Source organism: Diabrotica undecimpunctata, chromosome 7 (genome assembly GCF_040954645.1).
Source record: "Diabrotica undecimpunctata isolate CICGRU chromosome 7, icDiaUnde3, whole genome shotgun sequence".
Lineage (NCBI taxonomy): Eukaryota > Metazoa > Arthropoda > Insecta > Coleoptera > Chrysomelidae > Diabrotica > Diabrotica undecimpunctata.
Window position 1 is genome coordinate 138,055,861 of NC_092809.1, and position 25,477 is coordinate 138,081,337.

The window sequence follows — 25,477 nt, forward strand, 5'->3', positions numbered from 1 at the left end:
AAGTCCTTGGTTTTTACCATCATTCGACTTGATTGACTCAGCTTGAATTTATACTACGGCGTGTACAAACCTGTTTATACTAAGACGTTTGCAAAATTTCGGGCTGGTGGGGGACTCAAAACAAATAGCAGTATACTGCTTCACAACAAATTAAATTCAGACGATGTTTATACATTTCGTTAATTACATAAAGTTAATTGAATAAAATAGGTATAATAAATCTGCGGTTTCAAATAAGGATCAGAATGTAATCAATAACTCTGGATATCCAGTTTTTTATTCCAAAAATAAACTAGAAATGCTGCTATACTTTTGGGATGAAATAAATAAAACATTTAAACCAAAAAAGGAGAAATATCGGGTCAAACAGTTTGTTTCTGCAATTGATACGTCACTTGTCATGTCATTTGTCACTTTGCCATCGTGTTAGTTGTCACCTTGTCATTTAACATCGTGCTATTTGTCATATTGATTGCATTTCGTGCGATTGCGTGGGCCAGTGTGGTAAATAGATAAGAGGATAAATGATTTCACTACCTAAAGGCACTGAATTCGCGTAACTGATATAACGCAGTCCAAGACTGCAAAATTTTGGTTTGCCACTTTTAGTTGGTTTAGTGCCACCTTCTTTTACATTAATTCGACTATTATCCGTTCGTTGGTCGTAGCATGTTTTGATGGGGTTCAGTTTGCCGAATGTATCTCCATCTTTTAAAGGGTGTGTGTGACTGTCGGGGAGTTTTTCTTTAAACTATGTATATTGTGTAGCATTTTTTTGGTCCTTGTTCACTTGTTCTAGCTAGAGATGCCATCATTAAACTTTTTAGTCTAGTGTTTGAGTATCAAGTGAGTACAATAGTTTTTTGTGATTAACAAAAGTTATGAATACTTGGAACAGTGTTTTAACATCCCAAAATTATAGAAGTTTTATCTAGTATATGTATCAAGATTGACATGTCTGAAACTCCTCACAAACATCTGTAGAATTTTCGCAAACATATACGTATTAAGTATTTTACTCCGCTATAAATAAAATTTTAAAAATCATCGCGGGAATCATTGACCCGCGGTAAACCATGCCTGTGATAATAGTATCTTCAGGATAAGTTGTGACCTTAGTCTCTTGTTGTTATTTTGTGCGCAGCGCGGTACTCGCCCGATTATTGGGCGGTGGCGCGTCGCCACAAGTGGTTTTTAAAATTATATGTATATAATTATATAATAAAAAAATACCAAAAAAAATTCTCCAATTTTAAAAACAGATTGTTTATGTATTTAAAATAATCGTATCTTATACACTACATATTTGATCCTAAGACGAAGAACTGACTGCTCGTTTTTATAGTTAGTTTTTATTGAACAAGGTGGTCTAACATTATTGATTGGGAAGGTTGGAGCAGCATGATAGAAACTATGGTTTAACATTTTTGACGTTAATTCTACACAGCTCAGAACAATGTTAAATATTATTTTCTGTTGGGATATAATGCTTCAGAAATGTGTGACACTATAAGAAACATACAACATTGTAATGTTATCTCCAGAAACTGTGTTAAGAAAAGTCACATCAAACGTAAGGTGTTCTTTATGTCACCGGAGTCTCACAATTGTAAATTATTCCAACAGCGGTGTCACACAAGCATATTCGTTAAAATATATAAACAAATACATGCTTATATTGTCAACTATTGCTGGAGCCTTACCTACAATAGAAAATATTTGTAGAAAACGCTCCTAAACTATTATGTAGAGTAACGCCCAAAATGTAAAATCATTTTGTCTAATGCGCAAAATCTTCCAATAATATAATACCAAAACTTTATGCGCTCTGTATATGTACACAAATTTAGGCCTGTGTAATGATCTTACCGTTTTAGGTATGGGTAAAAAAGTGCAAATTGGGCCTTATGTTTTTAGTTTACAAAATTTCAAATGGCTTTAAATCGACTTAACATATCAAGGAACACAATTATATTTATGCTAAATTATTTATATTGTTGTTAGGGGTTAGTAAAATCACTTGAGCTATATTGACAAATTAATAAATCCTATGACCATGAAAGAAAGCTATTAGCAAAGCAATTAAAAGTAATCGAGAATTACTTTTTACATGGAAGAAGAATTTATGACTGAAAGAAGCAATATTGCGTAAGCTATAAGATATTTCAGATCTCTATGTTTAATCATATTGCTGTATTTTGCGAAAAATGCAAAAATTGATTTTTCTGAAAAATAATGTGGCAAACGCCCTTTTAAAAACACATATAGGAGCATAGTAAATTGCTTAAAAACAAGGCAGACTGTGCATATACAAGTAGTCTATAAAACAAGGAACGATTAAACAGTACATTTGAATTACTTTATTATTAACTACTTAAAAAATTTGTTGATAACCAAACTGGATTTTGCAGAACAAACACACCATGGATATTTAATCCCATATATGAACTTGCTTGCTAATATCTTAAATAGTCAGTTTAAACTAGTTTGAAAGCACCAGTAAGTCATTTGAAATTTTAGAGCATTATTTTTGTTCGGAAAGCTTTTGAAAAGTGCAAACTCGAATGGGGCATGTATAGAATACATTGTTATTTTTTATATGTATACAAAACTTCTTACACTTTTGTTTTTATGTAAATATTGTTTTGACAAAACCAGTATCGAAAGTTAACTTTTTTTTGCTTTTGGTAATTTGGTTGATTGTTACATTAATTTTATTATAGAGTTATATTTTTATTTGTAAGTCGTATGTATATACATTTTTATTTGTTTATACATTTCAATGGGGAATATTAGTTTTTTTCGTGTTTTAATGCAGCCAGTTGTTCGTCAGGGATACTATTCTTCAAAATTATATGTGATGTCAATAATCTCACAATTTAACAAATGTTTGACATAGTGTCCTATATTTACTATGTTATTTTTTTTATTTATTTACCAAATATTTAGTTTGTAGATAAGGTAAAATTCACATCAACTTCATTGGGTAGTATGGCTATGCTAAAGTGATACTTTGTATGTTGCATTTGCTCACGTTTATAAAAAGTCATGATCATTTCTTCTTCGGCGTTTGAAAAGATCGAAATTTAAAAAGAATACATCAACCAAATTGATTACAGAGCAATTCTCGAGTAGATTGTCTATGCTTCTTTCCACTTAAGTATGTTGTGACAAACTAGTCTAATACAAATGGGGAGTGACTATATTATGCGAACTATCCTGCTAGGAAATGTATGAGACTATCAAACTAAAAACTTAGTCATGCTATAAAGAACAGTTAAAACCTAATCCTATCTAGCCATATAATGTGTTGTATGACGTCATCGACTCTATCTTAAAAAGGGCTTGGCTTACATAGTATTGGTCATGTGGAGTCACAAATTTCATATTTAAACGGAGCGTGGTTTTCCATGCTATTTGTATAGAAAATTTTGAATACCCCAAGGAAAAGATAGAAATTTTTATTTAATTAAATACACAAAGAAGATACTATTTCAATTAGTTTGAAGTGTTATTTGAAACAAACGATCAGAATTACTATCACATAAACAAGTTTTGAAGCTAGATGTAAATAGATGGAAGTTAGTATACGGCGGTATACAAAGAGTAAATGATCTGGAATAAATGACAATTTCAATTAAATATTAACGATTACACGGAGTATTTAATTGATAGAAAAGTTGAGCGCCAACTATTTTAAGAAAAATAGTAAAACAAAATAGAAGGAATGAATAAAATAAAAAAAAAGGAATAAAAGAATTATTAAAAGACATTATAATTTATAACGTTACAATGTAATGAATCACATGTGTATAGGTTTCGTGGAAATTGGAAAACTTTTTTCCTATCTTGGTGTGCTTGTTTAGGTTTGCTATCATCTTAACGCCTTCCAGTGAGGATTAATTAATGAGCGTTACAGATTCGCAAAACCCTATTTGTCATCAATCTACTGACTCGATTCACTCACAAATTCAAAGTCGCAGATCAACTTCGATGTGAGTCCGCCAGCCCGTTCAGACATCGAGCCTTGATGTATATTTGGGAAGATGTTACGTTTTGAGGGATAATGCATACATAACAGCGCGAGATATTTACATATCGTAATATATCTCTGTGAAATATAGACTAGATTGTCAGTTTTATACTATAAATAAAATTTATTTATAGAAAATGTTGGTATTAACTGTAAGCTTGAGTTCTTGACTCAACAGATCATTTATCTTGAGATTTTTTCGTATCTCTAAATCAAATTAATGTTCGAAGAAAAAATGACATGAAACTACTAAAATATCGTTATTTTTCAATTTAAAAATTAATATAAATATATATTATCAATGTGATAGATTTTTCGATGATTTTTACAATCACAACTCTTAGTATATTTACCAAGTGTTTTTTAGATACTCGTATACCAGTAATTTCGCCATAATATTTATATACATAACTAAAAGCTGACCTTTTCTCAGTTTTACGTTGCGTACCACTTTATTGTGTGCATCAAATTATGTTTTGACACAGTATAACGAAATAAAGTGTAATTCTGAGTCCGTAAGCAAGTCACGATTATTTTACTGCGCACCATTCATATGTACGGACAATAGACGTCACATAAATGCTTGTTTTGTTGACAATAACAAACTTCAGCATGTTATTTCATTCAGTGATCGATTTGAAATGGAATCTGTAGACTAGGGGAATTAAAAAATAATAATTCCAAGCTTGGAGTTACCTGCACTGAATCGAACCATTAAAAAGAACGATTCAGCCCCGGTCCAACATTCTCCTTTCAATACAGTGACTGTATCAGTTCTAATCCTTTTAAGATGTCGTCAAAACACTATTTGTTGGTTATACTTGGTATTGAATTATAAATCGGTAGTGTTAAAGATTGAAATAGATATAATTTAATATTATTTCTTGCTCATTTGCGTTAGAAGGTTCAATTGAATATATTTTATTCGTTTTAGATACCAGGAACCATAATATTAACTACTCTTTCATGAAGGTATATATAATGTTTTGATGAAGTCACAATGTTTTAAAAGTTATCCCATTATATAGATCGACCAATCTCTTTTTACTATGTTTATATTAGTGTTCTTCAAGCTTTTTATTGGATACCACTACATAAATTCCTTCGTTTGCCATACTGCATCATTATTTCTGGTATTGGCGGCACTATGAACTGATATTTTATCTGCACGCTTTATTAACGTTGAGGCACTCTGCACTTCTTCAATTGTTGGAGTTTGATACTGTTTAAGTATAAGTATAGTATAATTAATATAAGTGTAGTACAAAAATAGCTAAATTTTCAACTGGTCATGTGAACAAGATACTCGTACGCAGTTTAATGGCTTATCTGCTTTCGCTTACTCCCTCTCTCTCTCTTTCTCTGAGAATGCACCGTGAAGAATAAAAATTCAAATCGAAAGTTATTGATCTAAGTAGTTTTCTTACTATCTGTTCACTTGCAAAATTTAAACATATGCCCAAAATAATCCTCTAATTGAGGGCTTTCATTTGACGCTCACCTTGAGTGACCGCTATTTTTATTGTAATATAAGTATAATATAATTTTTGTTAAATCTGATGTTTCTGTTTTCATCATCATTCTGGCTTTACAACCCTGTGTGAGTCCTAGCCTACACAAGAATTTCTCTCCAGTTTTCGCTATCCATCGCCTTTCTCCGCCAATCACGTATTCGCATATTTCTCATGTCTTTATCGATGTTATCAAGGAACCTTGTTCTGGGTCTTCCTCTTATTCGCTGACCAATGGGTGTATCAAGGAGCGTTTTTCTAGCTGGGTCATTTTGTTCAATCCGCATTACATATCCTATCCACCTCTGATGTCCTATCGTAATATGTTTTACGATATCAGGTTCTTGGTACATTCTATAAAGTTCGAAGTTGTATCATCTTCTCCACATTTCATTGTCATTCACTGCTCCATAGATTTGCCTTAGTACTTTTCTTTCGAAACATCCTAACATGCTTTCATTATTTTTTGTAGAGTCCAGGTCTCTGAACCATAACATATTATGTTAGGACTGGCCGTATTATTGTTTTGTAGACTTTTATTTTTTGTATTTCTCGATATAATTGTGGATTTGTCGTTTGTTTTCTTGTTGTTAAAATTGTCTGTCACTTCGTCAGCGAATTCTAAAATCTGTCAAACATCAATATGACATTGATGTTTGACATTTTATATACATCTGACAGTTTGTGTGTTATTGTGAGATTGTTCTGCGAATTTTTACTATAGGTGAAAGTGTAGTGAAACTCCAGCTAGTGCAGTTTTTATCAAGTATTTAATATTCCTCGAATTCTTAAGCAATTCACAGTTCCGTACATACCATAAGTTCTATACTTTCCCTATCTGAAATCTAACTAATGCAAACCAATTTGATGTAGTTTTGGTCAGTAAAGAAAATTTGCATATTTCAATCTTTAATAACACTGATTCTTTAAAATCAAAAACATTTGATACACACGGTATATATACATATATTACATAATACTATTCTCACCGATATTCATTAGCAATAAGTATTTTCAGTCAGTATTGGAGTGAAGAATTCAGTCATTCCATTTAGCAGCATTTTATTAAATGCTGCGAGAAGTCTTTTATTTGTTTTTTTTTTCGTATTATTTTTATCGTTTTTCTCTTAGGATTAGTATACTTAGAATAATTATTAAAAGTGAATATTTTACGCTGGTCGATTTACTGAAGGTACCTGTTCTACAATCACCTTTCTTCGATAATTATAACAGCGAATAGATACATTTTTTTTACTTTTGCAGTATTGGGTGTATTTGTATGATTTTCGTAGTTAATGTCATATAAACAATAGTAGCAGATTTGCAAAAAGAATAAAAGCTGATAGTGTCATTGCAACAACTATTTTTTTTTCAATGAAGCTGATAATCTCATTAAAAAAAGGAAGGGATCCCAAACATAAAATTTGATAGGTATGTATATGATTAAACAGATATTTTTCTACTTCGATGACCACGATGATTTGATCTTTCTTCTGTCTGCATAATTTGAAAAGGTCTCGACGTTGTTATGGATTATATGGCCAGACAACATTCCCTATTTCAAAGTTTCCATTCGTGGATCGATAATTATATTGTTCTTTCATCCTATCACTGGCTATCTGCATATATTATCGGGTAAGACCATATATTTTCTTGATCCTGAACTTCATTTGGTTGATGTTGTCCTCGCTTGCGACGTTTTATTCTAAAGTTTTTCCGGCGAACTCGAGAACCCATACCTGACACCACTTTAGCGTTAAATTCTGGCACAGTCCGTTTTATGTACAATATTTATTTACTCATTAAACTCATTTATTTGTACAGTCGATCTGAAAATATATTTATAGACTAACTAATAAAAAGAGACTTTCATAATCACATCCATTTCTGACGTAAGCGGTGGCGTAGAATGTTCGAGATATCTCTGGATTGTAAATTCTATTAGTCAGGGAGCTCTCTACATACTATTAGTACTCTTATTATCGTTATTTCTATGAGTTATCTAGTTTATCTAGACTAGCATGTTTTCTTGATTATTCATGATCTCTAACGATATCGCTAAATTTGTTGTTTCTGCATGTCTATTAAAGGAATGTCATGTATTCAGTTTAGTGTCAAGTATCATATATCTAGAGCAAGCTAATAATATTTAGTGTATCATTACGCCCTGAAGGGCTCAAGGAATGAGGAGGTGGACTGACAGGTTTACAATTGCCTTTTGATGATTGATATAACTAATAATCCAACAATTGAATAAACGGTACTAACAATTGTGGCGCAATTGATAAAGTTATTAAGTGACATATAATCATCGAAAGAGTTGCCAATTTAGTAATTGATGTATTGTGACAGGATTTTTGTCTACATCTAAAGTTTTCATAATTCTGTAACACTGCGTGGGCCTTTTGTTTAACTGGCTATCTTTTCACTATAAAATTAATTGTTTCAATGATACTAGATACTTTAGTTCTAACTTTGTATCTCTAAAATGTCTTTATAGATCAGTACTGTTACGAATGTATTTGAAAAACGTTAATTTTTCGAATACTAATTATTTATGAGAAATAACAGTGCTAGATTGCTTGAAAGGCAACAATACAATGGTTACAACGAATGTAACTGGAAAATATTGCGAAGTTAACAATGTATCTTTAGCCTATGATCATATCTCAAAGAAAAAAGGTACTTTAGAAATCCACCTGGCGGACCTATACACAAATACGCCAGAATTTTCTGTGTCATGTGTATTTGTGCTCAAAATATTGGAGATTGTTACTTAATAAAACCTAAAAAAAATTACAAAAAAATATATTGATGTTCTGTAGAGAGCCCTTTAGGCTTTTAATAATCACCATTTCAGACCATAAAGGTTGTGAAATACATTTCCCTTTCTCCCCTATTTAAAATCGTGGTACCTTTTAAATGTTTTTAAATATAGCTAAGAGACAATTTTTGCATTTAGGTTATTCTGAGAACATTTTATACCTGAATATGTTTTAATTCTATTGAAAAGTTAACGCTTCGTGTTTTTCAACTAAAAATATGATTACATCTGTATTAACTAACTTCTTCTATCAAAGTTAAAACCTGACTAGATGTTTTTATTAAATTTTAAGTTTTGTAGAAGAAAAATGCTTGTACTGTCCAGTCCAGACAATTAAAGTGGGGGTGCTGAAGCTACCAGAAAGTGTATATTTGGCAGATGTGGTGCTCTAGAGCGGTTAATATATTTTGGAAAACGTCATTCCATATAGGATCTTTAGTGTTGAAAAATCTTTTTTGCAATTATTTCGACAAGATCGTATGGCGGTCTTAAAAATTAAGTTAGGGGTCCACTTTGGAATTATTGTATTTTGTACATAATATTCATCGTTTCGGTATCAACGGTATATAGTGTGTAAGAAACAAAACAAGGGGAATAACCACTGCGCAAGCGTCAGTGATTTAAATCACATGCTTTGACCAACGATCCCGCCAAAAATAAACTTTCTTATACCTTTTATAAGTTACAATCTGCTATTTTCTGGACTAGTTAGTACGTTTTGTTGGCATTTTAAATATCTATATAAACACATAAACTATTCATGTATGTGACAGTTCACAGATAGTCCTATAAAGGTAACCTTTGGGAGCGTTTCTTAACGTTTACAACCTTTAGTGCTTCAAAACGGCACAAAATAATTCTAAAAAGTACAATACTGTTCATATGGAATTTAATTTTTGCAGGCACGCAAGGAAAATCCGACAATTGGCCAATGATGTAGCTTTAGTCGATTCTCATTCGCGAATTGCTTTAAACTTTGGTTTTGAATATGTTTATGCAACAAAAAGTGTTAAAATTTTGCCAAAAGATGAATGTAGTTACCTTTTTTTTTTCGATTTTAAAAGACATTATTTTTTAAGTAGGTGTTAGTATGTCTAGGCATATTTTAAATCAAAGTTTTGTATTGTTGACAATCCTTTAATAATACAGGGTTTGTATGTTGTTTAGAATGATGATTAAATGGCAATCATTGCTCGAATCAATGTTTGTCTTTTGTTCTACGTATAGAGATTTCTGAACTTATCTTTATCTATGTCATCCAAATTTTGCATCCAAGTCTATTACTACGTTCTGCTTTTCTTTGTCCCTTTTTGTCTCTCCGGCAGTGAAAATATTTACTTTTTTGTCTATGTATTTTATTAAAAAACAAACCGTTTTGGACAATAGTCCTTCACTAGTTCTATTCATTACTCTCTAGGTTGGTTTTTAATACTAAACACTGGTTCTTTAATCACTATGTTTCCATCTGAGATAAACTGTCAAGTTTTTACACCTCAATGATTGTAACGTGGTAAATCCCATATGCGCCAAGTATGAAAATGTTACGTCAAACTTGAGAGGCTTATTGCTATCTTATAGACATAGAGCTATCATTGTGTAACTTCTTTGGACGGATTTATTACTGAATTTGTGTAACTTTGCCCCTAACGGACTTTTTAGGGTAGCAGTCAGCAAAGTCAAAATAGCCATGTTAGTGTCCAACATCCCTAACGGATAGGCAGAATTTACTAGGTCAGTCCATCAAGTACCAGAACTTCGTTCAAACTCCGCAATGCTTTATTCTGCGCCATTCAGCTCATGGAAACCTTCGAAGTAATCCCCACTCGGCTTATCAAGGCATTTCCATGTCACAGAAGCAGTTTTAATCGCTTTTAAGCCATTTTAGCTGCATTTTTATTTTGCGAGAAACTCACAGAATATAACGTCGTTACTGATTACCCTAGTGCCTCGCTGCTCAAGACCTACATTGTCATTGGATATTCACATGACTTGCTTGGAGTGAATTTACTTTGAAAATTCTTGCCATTTTTGCCATTTTCTTGTTCACCAATCGATTGTACGTAATGTTATTTTTCGTTATTATTTCCTTTTCTTGATATATCTACGTTGTTAAATAAATTCAAAAGTGATGGTCGCAAAGTTACATCAAGGCAAATAAGTTTTTTGAACCTTTATATTTTTACTAGTTTTGACTTAACAATAATTGATATACACATATATTATACGAATATTTTTTCATATTAACTCATTTTTATATTTTCCATAAATTTCATATTTATATATACACACTTTTTATTATCCTTTTATTGTTTTGAATTTACTTTTCAGTTAGAATTAACCGATTTTTTATTTGAAATGAAACTCTGCGGAGGTGCTCTACTTATTTACAAAATCCTCGAGGGTTTCATTTCAACGATTCGTGAGCTTAAGTTTTATTCTAACGAGAAATAAATAAAAGCCTATAATTTTAAATATTTTTTATGCAAGATATATTTAAGCAATAAGATATTAAAAGGTAGGAAGTGTACTTGCCATATATATTATATATAAATATATTTTTTATTCCGATTTTATTTTTTTGAGACATTTTAAAGCTGTGTGGGTTAATATATTACAAAAATTAAGGAAAATCATTGCAATGTCCCAAATGTGGCTTCAATTAGACACTTTTTATAGTCATTTAAAAGTACAAATGTTATTTCAATATGTGTGAATGGACAACATATCATAATTTTAATCCCCTCTATCCGCCGATTTTTATACAACACAGGGACAATTTTTTTAAGTACACCTTGTTTGTTCTTGTGTTAACGCGGTTGTTCTTGCTTTTAGCCAACATATTTATCAATTCGATATTTGGTTGTATCAAAATTTATTTTCTCATAACAACGGTAGTATCATTAGATATGAATGAACGCGAAGTTTGCTCTTTATTTTAAAAAGGTCAGTTGATCTCGTAGATCCTTCCACACTGGGACCTCGAAGATTTTTTTGTAAAGGACGTACACCTACATTTAGTCCAACAGATCTAGACTTCCAAAGCCGATTATCTGTTTCGGAGCTGTTTGTTATTTGATTAGGTTCTAAAAGGACTTGTTCTTGGCATTTGTGGCCTAGGCGCACAATTACTTTGCTATTGAAGACAGTGCGTTCGGCCATTTCCTCTGCATTTTGCTATTTTGCAGAATCTGGATGTTGCTATTTATAGTTTTTTTTTACAGAGTTACTGAGTTCAGTCTTCTGAAGCTGTAAGAGTATTTTTGTTTAGTTGGTTATAAAAACCTTTTTGTCTGTCTTTGGCCTGGAATCTTTTTCCAGTAGGTTCACTAAGTTCTTTTTTTTTCATTTGCGGTCATTAATCACTCTGCGGCATTTTAATATAGTGCAGCATAACTCGGGTCAGATAAAAGGTATACTACCACCTTCTTTCGCACGGTTACTAGAAATCTCATTACCAACAATTCCTTTATGTCCTGGCACCAAACTAAGTTAATTGTTTTGTGTCGTCAGTTGATTGCAAAGAATGTTTGCAGTGCCAAGCTGCTACGAACTCGCAAGATGTCAATTTTAGAGTTTTTTTGTGAAGTTAAGGACCATTAACCCATATTCCTACTCCTCCAAGTATTACGCTGTTTTATTTGCTTGATTTCGCTAGCGAATCAAATGTTTTTTTCATATGAACGTGGCTCAGAACATATTATATTGCCTCCCCTGTATGCTATCGTTCGACTACTTGTCCGGTGTACAACATGATAAGCAGTCATAGCTGCTGAGAGCATAAACTCATACTATCTTACAAATTGTTGAATGAGTCCAAAAATTCTACAATACTAACCAAAGCAGGCACAAGAAGTGTTTCAAGGCTACAATTTTATTGTAGTCAGTTACTTTAATAACAGTTTGCTTCTAGATCAATATCATAACTATAAATTTATCCATTCTGGTTTTGCGGTCCAGTCACTTCTAAATAACTCGATTTGAACTCATTCTAGATTGATCGTTAACGGAAATTTTCAAGTAATGATACACTTTCATTTGCAAATTCTGCCTTGTGTGTTGTTGGTTTCTATTTCATTGGACGTTTTTACTAGTTTGCAGAGCTGTCTCAATATCTTTTAGTCGGTACATTTTAGCAGGTGCATAGTGTTTGAATGTCTTTGTTTCTTTAGTGTTGTTATTGCTCTGTTGAAACTTATTATCCATCTTTCTGTGAAAAGCTCGTAGTGCGTGCATAAAATTTGTCTTCATTAGTTTACCACTGTATCAGTCTATCTGATTGGTAATCACTTATTTCTATTTCTCTCCGCTTTTCCGAGCCGGCAATACAAAGAGGTTAGTAGTCCAAGGTTAAAGAAAGTTAATATCATTGTAAATACGAATCTAGATAAATGCACATGGTTGAACCTCCCCAAGAAGAGTAATTTGTTTAGTACCAATGTAAGCTCCTATTGTGTGCCTTCGGCAAATCTTATATTAGGTGCACTAACTTGTCCTTTTATTCCTTGTCTTGTACTTTTTTTGTTTTGAAACCTTGAGAAATGGTTGTTTTTTATTTCTTTTCAATTGGACGTTATCGAACATTTGGTGTGTGGGTTGGTGTATTTTCTTGGCATTTTCGATTAGTTTTCTTACATTTAAATTTGTCGTAGTTGTAGTAGATTTTCGTATTCTCCTTCACTTTATAAATCCTGCTTGTTCGGGAGCTATTTCTTGGTTGGTAATTTGATGTATTATAATCTAATATATCTATATATTGCGTCGCAAATGAAACAAATATTAATTCTTCCACAATTCGTCTCCAATCTTTTCTCCTTTTCGTTACATCTGTCTACTTAATGACCTACATCATTTCCTTAATTTTCCTCTCCGTCACCCTTTAATTCTGTCATAAAAAAATTCTCATTGAGGTCTCTGCTGAAACATTATTTTCACGTATCAAAGTTGTACCAGTCTTCATGACTTAACAAACGATGATAACAATACATACAGTTCAGACCTTTGCCCGATAAAATTTGTCATGGTATGTATTACCAAAATAACGCTAAAAATTTTGATATAACCAAATAAGAGGACCATACCTCAGCATGTTTACCTTAGTACTCAAAATACGATGGTAGTAAGGGCAAAATAATACAATCAAAACGAAAAAATAGAAAATTGTATTTATTTTCGAGTACATATTAAAAAAAACTTGAGGATATGTACAATAAAAAATATGTTGGTTGATCTCAAGCGTCGTGTGGGAAACGAATAAATTAACTGTGTCTTAGTCCTGTCATATTAAACGAATTAAGAGAGAAAAGTGTATACATTTTTAAAAATATTAATAATTGTTATCTCTTTCCAAAGATTTTGTTAGTGATAAGGTATTAACAATAATTAATCGCTAAGCTCTATATTCAAGCTAGGCACATAGATTATCTGATATTATTAAATGGTGTGTTATTATAACATAGATGAAAAGTGTTTGTTTTATCTCTAAAAGCCTTAAGCACCCATATATGCTTGATAATAACCTTTTTCCTTTCTTTTATTATAGATAATATAGCGTCGTCGACGAATATTTTGACCTTAGTCCCTCTTTCCGACCAATCGTTTTATGAACATGTTGTGTTAGTTACCCTGACACATCCTCACCCGACCCTCGCCTGTTGAGCTGTGGCATTTAACAATTTTTGATAAAAATATTTTTATGTATTTAATCTTCACAGTTCGTACCTCGAAATAGACCAAGAACTTACCGTAAAAATATGAGTAGATAAGGTACGACACAAATCAAAATGGTATTTAGCGCATAGAAAAAGTTGAGATTTTGTTGAAACTTCCACTGGTCGACGGTTTTTGTTACCAGCTGCTCAAATACTTTAAACTAATATATATATATATATATATATATATATATATATATATATATATATATATATATATATATATATATATATATATATGATTACATTAATGTTTGAACTATTTTTTAAAATATGTCTAGCATATCTAAAATATCAAATTTCGAATTTTCAGGTTAGTGAATGAATAGAAAGCAATTTATCACAGAAGTACACAAATGTAGATTGTAGAAAAATCAGGCGAAAAACAGTAACATTTGTATTGTAGGTATTTATGTTGTAAATATCTGGTAATTCATGATCTTGGGCTCATTAATTTTAATTTGTAATAGTATTCCAGCAGAATTTCGTTATCTTTTAGTTATTAAGTAATTACATGTTTAATATGTCAAATAGGCAAGGTTGACCATTGTTTTGTTAACGTTTATTTAGGTCAATTCTTTTCATTTTGTCGCTTTCAAAGTTACGCTAGGATCATAAAATCTCGAAATTTTGACGTGATGCTATCTACATCTGTCAAATGCCAACGATTCTTTCCAATCTGTCATGTGTTCATTAGTTCTCTGTTATTCTGTATGTCGAAAAATACCAACTGAGCAACAAGTCCGTTGACATTTGATTTCCAGAGAATTTTTTACAGGGAAGCTGTTCACATTGAATTTTTTAATCAATTCTGGCGCACAAATAATTGATTCTCATGGTATATGTATATATGTTATTTGTTTTCCATTTCTCTTAAATCAATTTATCTTCTTTAACTTCCAATTGACGTTTATTGATGGTCTTAATCTTTTCCCAACATTTGCCTCGATATGTTCTCCTTTTATGCGAAATCAGTGTTTTTAGCAGACATGTTTCTCTCCTATCTACTAAAATTAGTTTTTTCTTCTTATTAATGTTCTTCGGTCAAATTTCTGCCTGCAACATCGTAGGATACATTTTACTTTCATTTCTTTTCAGTAGCCTCCCGGTATTCCGCTATATGCATTTTTTTGTCTAAGGTTATTTTTGGACATCATAATCGATTTTCATTACATAACCAGTCCATCAAAGTCTGCGCATTCTGAAATGGGTGTTTCTTCAAACAGTTCTTCAGTTTATGGTTTTCCGGATCTGCATATCCCATTTTCGTTGATGAGTCTCAAGAAGTTTTTTTAAAAAATTATATATATATATATATATATATATATATATATATATATATATATATATATATTATGTATATGTGTACTTCAAACTGTAAATCAATGTTTGTTTTTTGCGAAGAGGCACAAATTTATTACTGAACATTAGTATTTAGTTTTTAGTGTACTAGTAGGATTAATAGCATAAAAATAGTTCAAGTACATTATAGTTAATATCGTGTTAAGGTGTTTTGTACCTTATTTACTCATATATTTACGGTGATTTTTTGCTCTATGAAGAAGTTTTCATAAATACCCAAAGTAGCAGCTAATATTCTTATTAGAATTTGTTTGTTCCGTTTAGCGTTTTATCAAAATCAGTATTTTATGGTAAAATTAATTTCATTCGTTTTCGACCATTAGTATTACCTTATATACTTTAACATACGTAGATCATTATCAGTATTTGGAGAAATGCCCTTATTAGAAATCTGTTTGTGAATCTATAATAAATCTTTATTGTCTTGTGAAAAAGAGATGTTAATCATTTAGATTTTTGGTGCCCTTATATTTATTATTTCGTTTCCTAATGTAAGAAAATCTCTTTCAATGATATGAAAGCAATATATTAGTCTCGTGTTTTATTTATGTTTTTTTATGGTGTGTTCGAAGTCATATAATTTTTATTTATTTTTATATGGTATTTGATTCTTCTGAAGCCACGGATATTGTATATCTTTTTTTTTTGTTTGTTTTCTCTAGTTTTACTAGTTAAAATTTGATTCTTCATTCTAGTAACTGGTATTTTCATTACATGGACCGGCAAACATATTCGGTGGTCTTTTATATCACCGGTTATACTATTTCCTTTCTATACTTTTTTAAATTATTGGTTATGCACCAAATATTTTTTTAAACACTCATATTTCCCATACTTCTAGAGCTTTAATATGAACCTCTTACGAGTCCAAATTTTACTGCCAAAGGGCACTATAAGTCTAATTACGGTTAATATATTAGACTCTGATTAACTACTATACCAATATCAATAATTTGATAATGATCTTATTTGATTGAATCGTTATGATTGCCAATTAACACTAATATAAACTCTATCTGCATAGACTTTCTATCCTGTTATCTTTTCTGATAATACCCTTTTTTATTTATATTTTGTGTTCTTTATAACAATTTCTCGTTCATATTCCATAAAATATATACTACCAGAATTTTTTAACAATATTTCTAAAGACTTTCCAGCCAAGAAAACTAGTACGAACTGTGTAGATTTGAAATCCCTGTAACAATCACTTATATTAACATTAATCCTTCTGGTGAAAGCCAGCTCGTGTACCTTAATTAAGCACTCTTGTTCCTCTGCTTAACCTATATCAAAATCAACTGATTTTCATAAATAGTATTTCTGGTAATAGTACATACATAATATATACATGGTTTATTCAATATTATATATACGTATTAGATATTTGTAACAGTTTTTAAAACGTCTATTCTATAATATGATGAAGACTTGGAGTTGGCCCTTTGTTTACACGTCCGACAATGAACGCCACATTAATGTGACGTCATCCTGCCTATTTTAAAGGTTCTATTCTTCTCTTGATTATAAACAAACATATCTCCATAGCAACTCACCTGACACCTTTAGAAATATTTCAGCATAGTTTACCTTGCTATACCTACTATACTTCTAAACAAATTTTTTCTCTCCCTCTAGAACAATCCTCCAAAAACTAATCAAAACGTAAAAATAGTTTGCTTTGTTTAGAATCAAGATTTGGACCTAACCTTAAAAAAATCATTTGACGTAACCACCAATGTGACGTCTTAGATGTGGCCAAGAACATGATATTTTTACCACAGCTTTTGGGGTTATTTTAATCGGGTTTAGCTATTTTGTTTCGTTTTTTTTAATAGTTTTGCTTGTTCATTTTAGATATTCGTTTATTATTATTAGTATTTTTGGCTATACTGCCATTTTCAATATAGTATGTGAATAACATTTTCTTTGTCACCAAACATTGGGTCATTATTGTATGAGGTGATCTAAATAAGTTAGACTCGGTTTGTCTTAGTTTCGAAGACCTAATATATCAATTCATCTCTAGTTGGCCGACACCGTGAGAGAGTTTAGCTTATCCGATCGCCTCATTGTAAGCCACTTTGCCAACCGATTTTGATTAGATACAAGAAATATCGATCGCCTTATGTTTTACATGTATGGTTAGTCAGGGTGGCAAGAGCTAAAAAGCTCGTATTTTTTGACCTTATTTTTTTATTTAAATGTACTGAAGGTTGTTTTAATTTGTAAGTTATATTACTGGTTTTTGAATAAATATTAATTGTAAAAATTCCTCTTTTATTTCTAAACAACTATAACAAACCAATAGAGAAGATGGAGATCATCTATAATATATAGAAATAATAATATAAAATCTAAACAATACTATATAACAAAACGCTAAGGAAATACATAGTGATACACTCCTTTAATTAATAAAGGTTCATACTAGGTTCACTGATGCCAGTCCCAACTATTCAATAAATTTAGTAATTGTATTATTTGTAATATTTAGTATTTTTTTTGCTAACCAAATTTTGACTTCGAGACAGAAAGTGTCGGGAAATTATACAACCAAGCACATGTGCTCATAGCCAATACTAATTGTACATTAAACTAAACAATTATTCAAATAAAGTTTATCAACAGAATAAAACTTCATCAATTAAAACAAAGGTTTAAATATTTATTTTTGAATTTGTTTAGTCATTGTGTAATGTTATTATATAAACGTTAATTTTTTTCATTTTAAATTAGTAGGGGAGAGTTACCTAAGACGGGACGGTTCCCAAGTAGGGACACTAGCAATTCTAGAAAATCTGTAACAAGTGGCAACACCTGCACTGGAAGAATGAAAGCTCGCCATTCAGTCGTATTGTCACGTAAACGACACGAGGCTAGCATACCGGTAGCGTTCGTCAGAACAAGTTGTTAATGTTTACATATTTTTTTAAATTTATTTACGTACAACATTATAGTGAATATAGCGTTAATGGTAAGTATCTGTGAAACTTAACGTTATTAGTCAATAACAGAGTTTATAGTCATTGCATTTCACTGTAAAGTATTTGCCACTAAAGCTTTTGTTTAATATCGGTTAAGATTTTTACAAAATGGGTGCAAATCTCTTAAGATGGGACAAAGTTAAACTTCCTAAGTCGGGACGTCCCATCTTAGGAACTAAAATATGGCTACAGATATTCTCCTTATACCTCCCTACTTTTAACTAATTAAATCATTAATTACTGATAAATTCTTACATATAACGGTAATTTATTCTAAAAACATTTATAAGTAGGGGTTCAGTAATTAGATTATACCCAAGGAGGTCATAATATTCTAACCTTGATTATAGCTAAGTAAAGATAATGTGTCACTAAAAAATGTTTTATTCAGTGAACTCTGTATCTCGTAAGTGGCACTGATATATTTTTCTTTTACAGATGCCAAATAGAAATCCAAATTCCTATTACAAAAGAAAAACTGATCGTGGAAACTGGTCCGTTCAAAATATGATTCTAGCTGTACAAAAAGTTCGGAATAACGAACTATCGCTTCGAGAAGCTGCTGACAGATATAATATTCCTAAAAGTACTCTTCAAAGACGAGTTACAAACAAAAATAAAATCGTGACCGAAAATGACAAATATCTTGGTCGGTTTAGGCAAATATTCTCAGTTGAACAGGAACACGAAATTTTAGATCATATTCTTGAAATGGAAAAGCGATTTTTTGGAATCACTTATAAAGAACTTCGTTGTCTGGCATTTGACTTTGCCCAAGCCAATAATATTTCTAACAATTTTAATAAAGATACTCGAATGGCCTCTAAAAAGTGGGTTTATGGTTTTTTGAGTCGACATAGAAATATTTCTCTGAGAAAACCAGAAGCAACCTCATACGCTAGAGCTACAGGATTCAACAAGAATGCAGTCCAAAGTTTTTTCAACAACCTGGAAAGTATTTATAATAAACATCACCTCACTCCAGATAGAATCTGGAATATTGATGAGACCGGAGTGACCACCGTCCAAAAATTATCTAAAGTTCTTGCTCAGAGGGGTAAAAAGCAAGTGGGAGGTTTAACAAGTGCCGAAAGAGGAGTTAATGTTACTATAGTAGCTGCTATGAGTGCAAGTGGCAATTTTCTTGCGCCTGCTTTTATATTTCCCAGAAAGAAAATAAAACCAGAGCTGATGGACAATGCACCTAACGGTAGTCCTGCATTTCCACAGGACAAAGGATGGATGGATCGTGATGTTTTTTTAAAATTCATAAAATATTTTGCACAACAAACCAGACCTTCGAAGGAGTGCAAAATTCTTATTATTTTGGACGGCCATTGTTCACATACAAAAAGTTTAGACGTTATAAACTTCTGTCGCGAGAATGGTATTATTTTATTATGCCTGCCACCACACTGTACGCATAAAATGCAACCCCTAGATGTTTCGTATTTTAAATCATTTATGAGTTATTATGATTTGTACCTTACTAGATGGCTAAAAAATCATTGTGGTCGTACATTTGGAATATATCAAATCTCAGGGGCTGTTGCAGAAGCATTCTCAAAGGCATCGTCTGTACAGATAGCGACAAATGGATTCCGAGTAACCGGAATTTGGCCTTTTAACGAAGACATATTTCAAGACTGCGAATTCACTCCCTCTAAAACGACGGAACAATCAGTGGACAATGAAACTACATCACAGGTCAATAAATTACCCGTAATGATGGCTCATACCGAAGGCGTAAATCAAGTTGAAATGTATGATAATCCGATTCCTTCAACCTCAAAACAGTCTGTTTTAAGGTCACCTAAAGATGGCGATTCCGAAGATAACAGACCGATACAGAGAAGCCAAATCATTCCTATCCAATTTCCGACATCCAAGGTAAAAGTGACTGATATTAGTCCGCTACCAAAGGCACAGAAAAAGAAAGGTAAGACTTCTTCTAGACATTCTCTGAAATCCACGATACTCACAGAATCGCCGTATAAAAATGAATTAGAGACATTGCAATCCACAATCCCTAATAAAAAGGTTAAATCTGTGAAACGAACTGTAGTTATGGATCACATCAAATATTAGCAATATCACAGTCGTCACTTCAACTAAAGATGATTCAAACTGCATTGTATGTGGAAAGAAGTACGCAGAGAGTAGTGAAGACTGGTACAACTGCAAAATATGTTCAAATTGGGCTCATGAGTCTTGTGGAGTAATGGATGATCTCTATTTTACTTGTGGAAGTTGTATAGAGTAATGTCCCTTTTTGAGAAACCCAACGGACCATCTTAGGATTCCGGTTTCTCATGATGGGACATTTACACTTTTTTTTTAATAACAAAAAACGAAGCATATTTTTTATTTTTTATTTAGTTTATATCTAAAATGTGTTAATAATTAGAATAAAGTTTCATTTTATTACCTCAACTTTTTTTTAATATCTATAGATTTTCAAGTATTTGTTATAAAAAAAAACTGTCCCAACTTGGGTGACTCTCCCCTATTTGTTATCAGTTTTCTCCTCTTTTACTACCATTTGTTATCTTTTCTAAATATTATTTGTCTTATATAATTCCTGGCTTGGTTGGAATTGACTGGCCTATTTTACTTACAAAACGAATACTATTTCTTTTTTCGCAATATTTTAACGATATTTATTGTAGTTTCTTTCCATTTCATACCCTACTTCAGAAAAAAGTCCCTTTAAAAATCGGATCAATGGCATTTTCGAGTCAATTTTTTAACTCGTACTTCTTACGCTCGGTAAGATGTTTTAACACAAGCTCGAAATAATATTTAAGGTCGCGGCATATTATCATGCACGTATAGTTTCCGGCACGTAGCATCACGAGTCAATTAATCGGACTGCAAGTTCACATTTTCATACATAGAACGTTTCAGTTTGGTTCGGTGAAGATATGATCTCGCTTTTCTCGACAAAAATTATGTGCAATTGCTCTTCTACTTAACGATGAAGAAAAACTGTAGTAAAAAGAAGGTTTGAATTACTTCCAATGTTAAGAGAAAGGAAAAAGGAAGGTGAATACTGGACTTTATACAAAAAATTAATTGATGACGATGAAAAATATTATGGACATTTTAGAATGAATAGGATTCAGTTTGAATATGTTTTAAATTAAATTACACCTTAAGTTAAAAAACAAAATACTACATTTAACGAAGCCATACATATCAAACCAAAGAGTATTTTTAAAAAAGAAGAGGTATCACTTCCGTGCAAAAGTCCTAATTGTTTATCACTTTCGCGTTTAATTGCCACAAAGCAATGAAAATACAGTGCATAAATGACAAAATAGCCTCTAAAATTATTTTTTCAAATACTCTGTATCAAAATCAAACAAATACCTAAACGCGGGATCAAAACATCCTCTCCTTTGTATTTTTCCTTTGATGATCGTTATCGCAAAGACATTATTGATTAACCTTTTCACAGTCAGTCTCATTCCATTGTACAGTCGAGGTTGATTAATGTTACGCAGCATCATGACAACTGATCCTACTTTTAATTGTAAATTGTTAGGTGGGAGTCTAGACAATTCCAATTAATTCAAAAACTCTGTAGGATAGTTGACTACGTCAAAATCGGCCAAACCGCTTTGTATGAGTGTAGCAACCAACTCTGTCACACTAATTTCTAAATAGTGGTTGGTGATGTGAAAATTAAGGATGGTATTGTTTAATGCCACATCATAAAAAAATAAAAATAAAAAATTTTGTCCAAAAAATAAAACAATATTTGAGATGGACTATCCTTACCCCATAGGGTTATGAAAAATAGATCACGACTGATTCTCACACCTATCGAATATAAATATAAAATTTCATAAAATCAGTGAAGCTGTTTCGGAGGAGTATGGCAACTAACTATGTGTAAAAAATAGTGGTTAGTAATAGAAAGGTGAAAATTAACGGCTATTGTATTTCTTAATGCCACATAATAAAAAAATAAAGAAAAAATTTAAACAATAAAAAAAAATGTTTGGTGGTAACCACTCTTACGCCTTACGCGTATGAAAAATAGATTACGGCTGATTACCAGACCTACCGAATATACATAGACAATTTCATAAAAATCGGTCGTAGAAGTATGCCAACTAACTCTTTGACACTAATATAGCAATTAAAATAGAGGTTAGTAATATGAGTGTGTAAAATATAAAAATAAAAAATTTAGTTTAAAAAATTAAAAAATATATTTGGTTGAACCATCCTTACCCCTTAGGGGTATGAAAAATAGATAACTTATTTTCAGACCTACAGAATACACATGTGAAATTTCATAAAAACCGGTTCAGCCATTTCAACTCTGACACTAATATAGCTATCAAAGTAAGAGGTTAGTAATAGAGGGGTGAAAATTCATTATAATAAAAATGAAAAAAATTGTTTATAAAGTAAAAAACAAATTGTTTGGGGTGAACCACCCTTACCACTTAGGGTATGACAAATAGATAACATATTCTCAGACCTACAGAATACACATGTGAAATTTCATAAAAATCGGTCCAGCCGTTTCGGAGAAAGAAAGTTTTACATGGCAACAACATGCGGTGTTCCCAAGCGTTCACCCATCCAAGTACTAACAGCAACCGACCATATATATTCGGTAATATATATTCTTTATCTATGCAACCGACACTGCTTGATTTCGGTGATAGAACGAGAACCAGAATATTCAGTGAGGTATAGTATTTTTCATATAAAAATGCGAGCACGTTACAATTTATATAAAGTGACGTCGCTTATATTTAAAATTTCCAGAACGTCATCCTTAGAGTTCACATTTTCCTAACATAGCTAATAGTACGGAACTGCTCGATGTTTCATAGGGGTCAACATGGTATAATAATCAGAAAAATGTAATCATCATTATATTGGGAATTTTAGAATTATATTGATTAAATAACTAAAAACATTTGTTATTATTAATATTATAAATTTTATGAAATAACTCTAATAAGTCTAATATTCCACAAAATAATAATTTTAATTAAATATATTTAGACAATTGTACGCAACTGATATAGGAATACTTCAAATTTTTTGACAGTTCAGCGTATTTCCAAAATTGTTTAAAGTGTTGCCGTTTTTTTAGAGTAAGAATTTTGTTGATGTTTTGATTTCTTACACAATTTAATCATAATATATTATATATTAATAAATTGTATTTATAAATACATATTAAATTTAGATTAATAGCTTTAAAAACTAATTATTGTTGTGTATTGTGATTGTGCTATGCCAAAACAACTAAATAGTCTGTAGAAAGCTGATAAGCTTTCATATAAGATAGATTATTTTGAACAAGAAATAATGCCGGGACGTTTTTACTATTAATGCTTTAAATAGAGGTAAGTTTAAAATTTAGAATATATAATTTTGTATTAAAATGTTTTCTTATGTATTTTAGTGTGTTGTAGTAGTCTTAAAACTAAGTGTATTTACTGTTTGTATTTTGAGAACGATTTCCGAAGTGGAAATTGAAACGTCAATAAACGTATTTTAACCTTTAATTGTGGCTTATTCCCATTTAAATATAAAATGTATTTACTGTTATATAATAGATTGTCAAATAGTTGACATTTTAAAAATCCTTACTTACTAACTATTCTGATGTTTTGGCAACGCTGTAGGGTTCTGACGTCGTAAACCTTTAATGACGTGCACGCATTATTGTATGAAAAATACTATATAGCTGTTGCCCAATCTATCAATACTGACATTTTTTTGCCATCTTCTGCTTTTCTGAATTTTAGCTTTTTAATTGCCGCCTCAATTTCTGATTTCAATATTTGAGGTTCTTTTTCATAACTTCTTTTCTCTGTATTATTGTCTGGGTCGTTGTTAGAGAATAGTATTTCGCAATATTGTTTCCACACCTTTGCGATACCGTCTGGGTTTGTTATGGTATTTCCACTATTATCTTTGATGATCTGTTATTATTTTTGTCTCTTCTTCACGAGTGTGTTATAGTTGTATTTATGGTGCATATCCCTATATTTCCCTTTGTTTTGAATTTGATGTGCCGTTTCCAAGTTTTCGTCTTTCTTCTACAAGATTGAGGGTCTCTTCAGTCATCCAATCTTTTTTCCTAGCTGTTTTGTCTTTGGGATTAGTATTGTTGACAAGTTTTTTAATTTTCTGAATGAATTAATGGACAAATACAACTTTGCGCCAAGTTCTACTTATAACTGCGACGAAACTGGAATTGAAACAGTTCCCCATAAACCAACTAACATTTTGTCATTGAAAGGAAAAAAACAAGTGGGAACATTGTCGTCATGAGAAAGGGGCATTACTATATCTCTCGAGATATGTTGTAATGCAGCTGGTCAGCTTATACCACATTTAATAATATTTCCCCCAGTTCGAAAGTACCTTGTATTTGAAGAACGCCTACCCCCAGAAACAAAGGCGGTGTACCACCCTTCTGGCTGGATGCAAACAGAAATATTTGCTCCGGTTTGGATAAATCATTTCATAAAATATGCAAAACCATCCCAAGAAAATCCGGTGTTACTTATACTTGATGGTCACGCAACTCATTTAAAAAATGTGGAGCTAATAGAAATTTGTTATCAAAATAATATACACATTTAAGTACTGCTACCCCATACATCTCATCAGCTGCTGCCATTAGATGTAGCGTTTATGTTTCACTTGAATGCATATTATGAACAAGCTGTAAAATGTTGGTTAAGAAATAACCAAGGTAAAATTGTCAATGTTCAGGATGTTGGATTGATATTTGGTCAAGCTTATGAAAGGGCAGCAACAAAACAAAATTCTACCAGCGGTTTTGCCAAGACAGGCAATTGCATGAATCCTTACATTTTTTCAGAAGAGCTATTCGAACCTGCAGAAACAACAACTAGAGATAACCCACAGACACTTCGATCTATATCAATTAATGGTGAAAAAACAGAACTTGCAACTTCAAGGGCTTCAACATCAGCTCAAGCAAAAACTTTAGGATCTAGAACTGCAAAACACGATAGTAAGCAATGTCTTCCATCTACATTGGC

At 31.6% G+C, this 25,477-nt stretch overlaps 1 protein-coding gene across 4 annotated transcripts in view; it reads left to right on the forward strand.

The window, feature by feature from the left end:
- The window catches only part of mei-P26 (E3 ubiquitin-protein ligase meiotic P26), a 45,639-nt gene extending 27,929 nt beyond the window's left edge, over positions 1-17,710 (forward strand). For all 4 annotated transcript variants that reach the window (XM_072538321.1, XM_072538323.1, XM_072538324.1 and 1 more), the window contains exon 9: positions 13,908-17,710. Coding sequence is in view for 1 of the 4 variants with exons in the window: in XM_072538323.1 (XP_072394424.1) it covers positions 13,908-13,916 (9 nt within the window). In the remaining 3 variants the exon portion in view is untranslated. The remainder of the gene's footprint in view (positions 1-13,907) is intronic.
- The last annotated feature ends 7,767 nt before the right edge of the window (positions 17,711-25,477 follow it).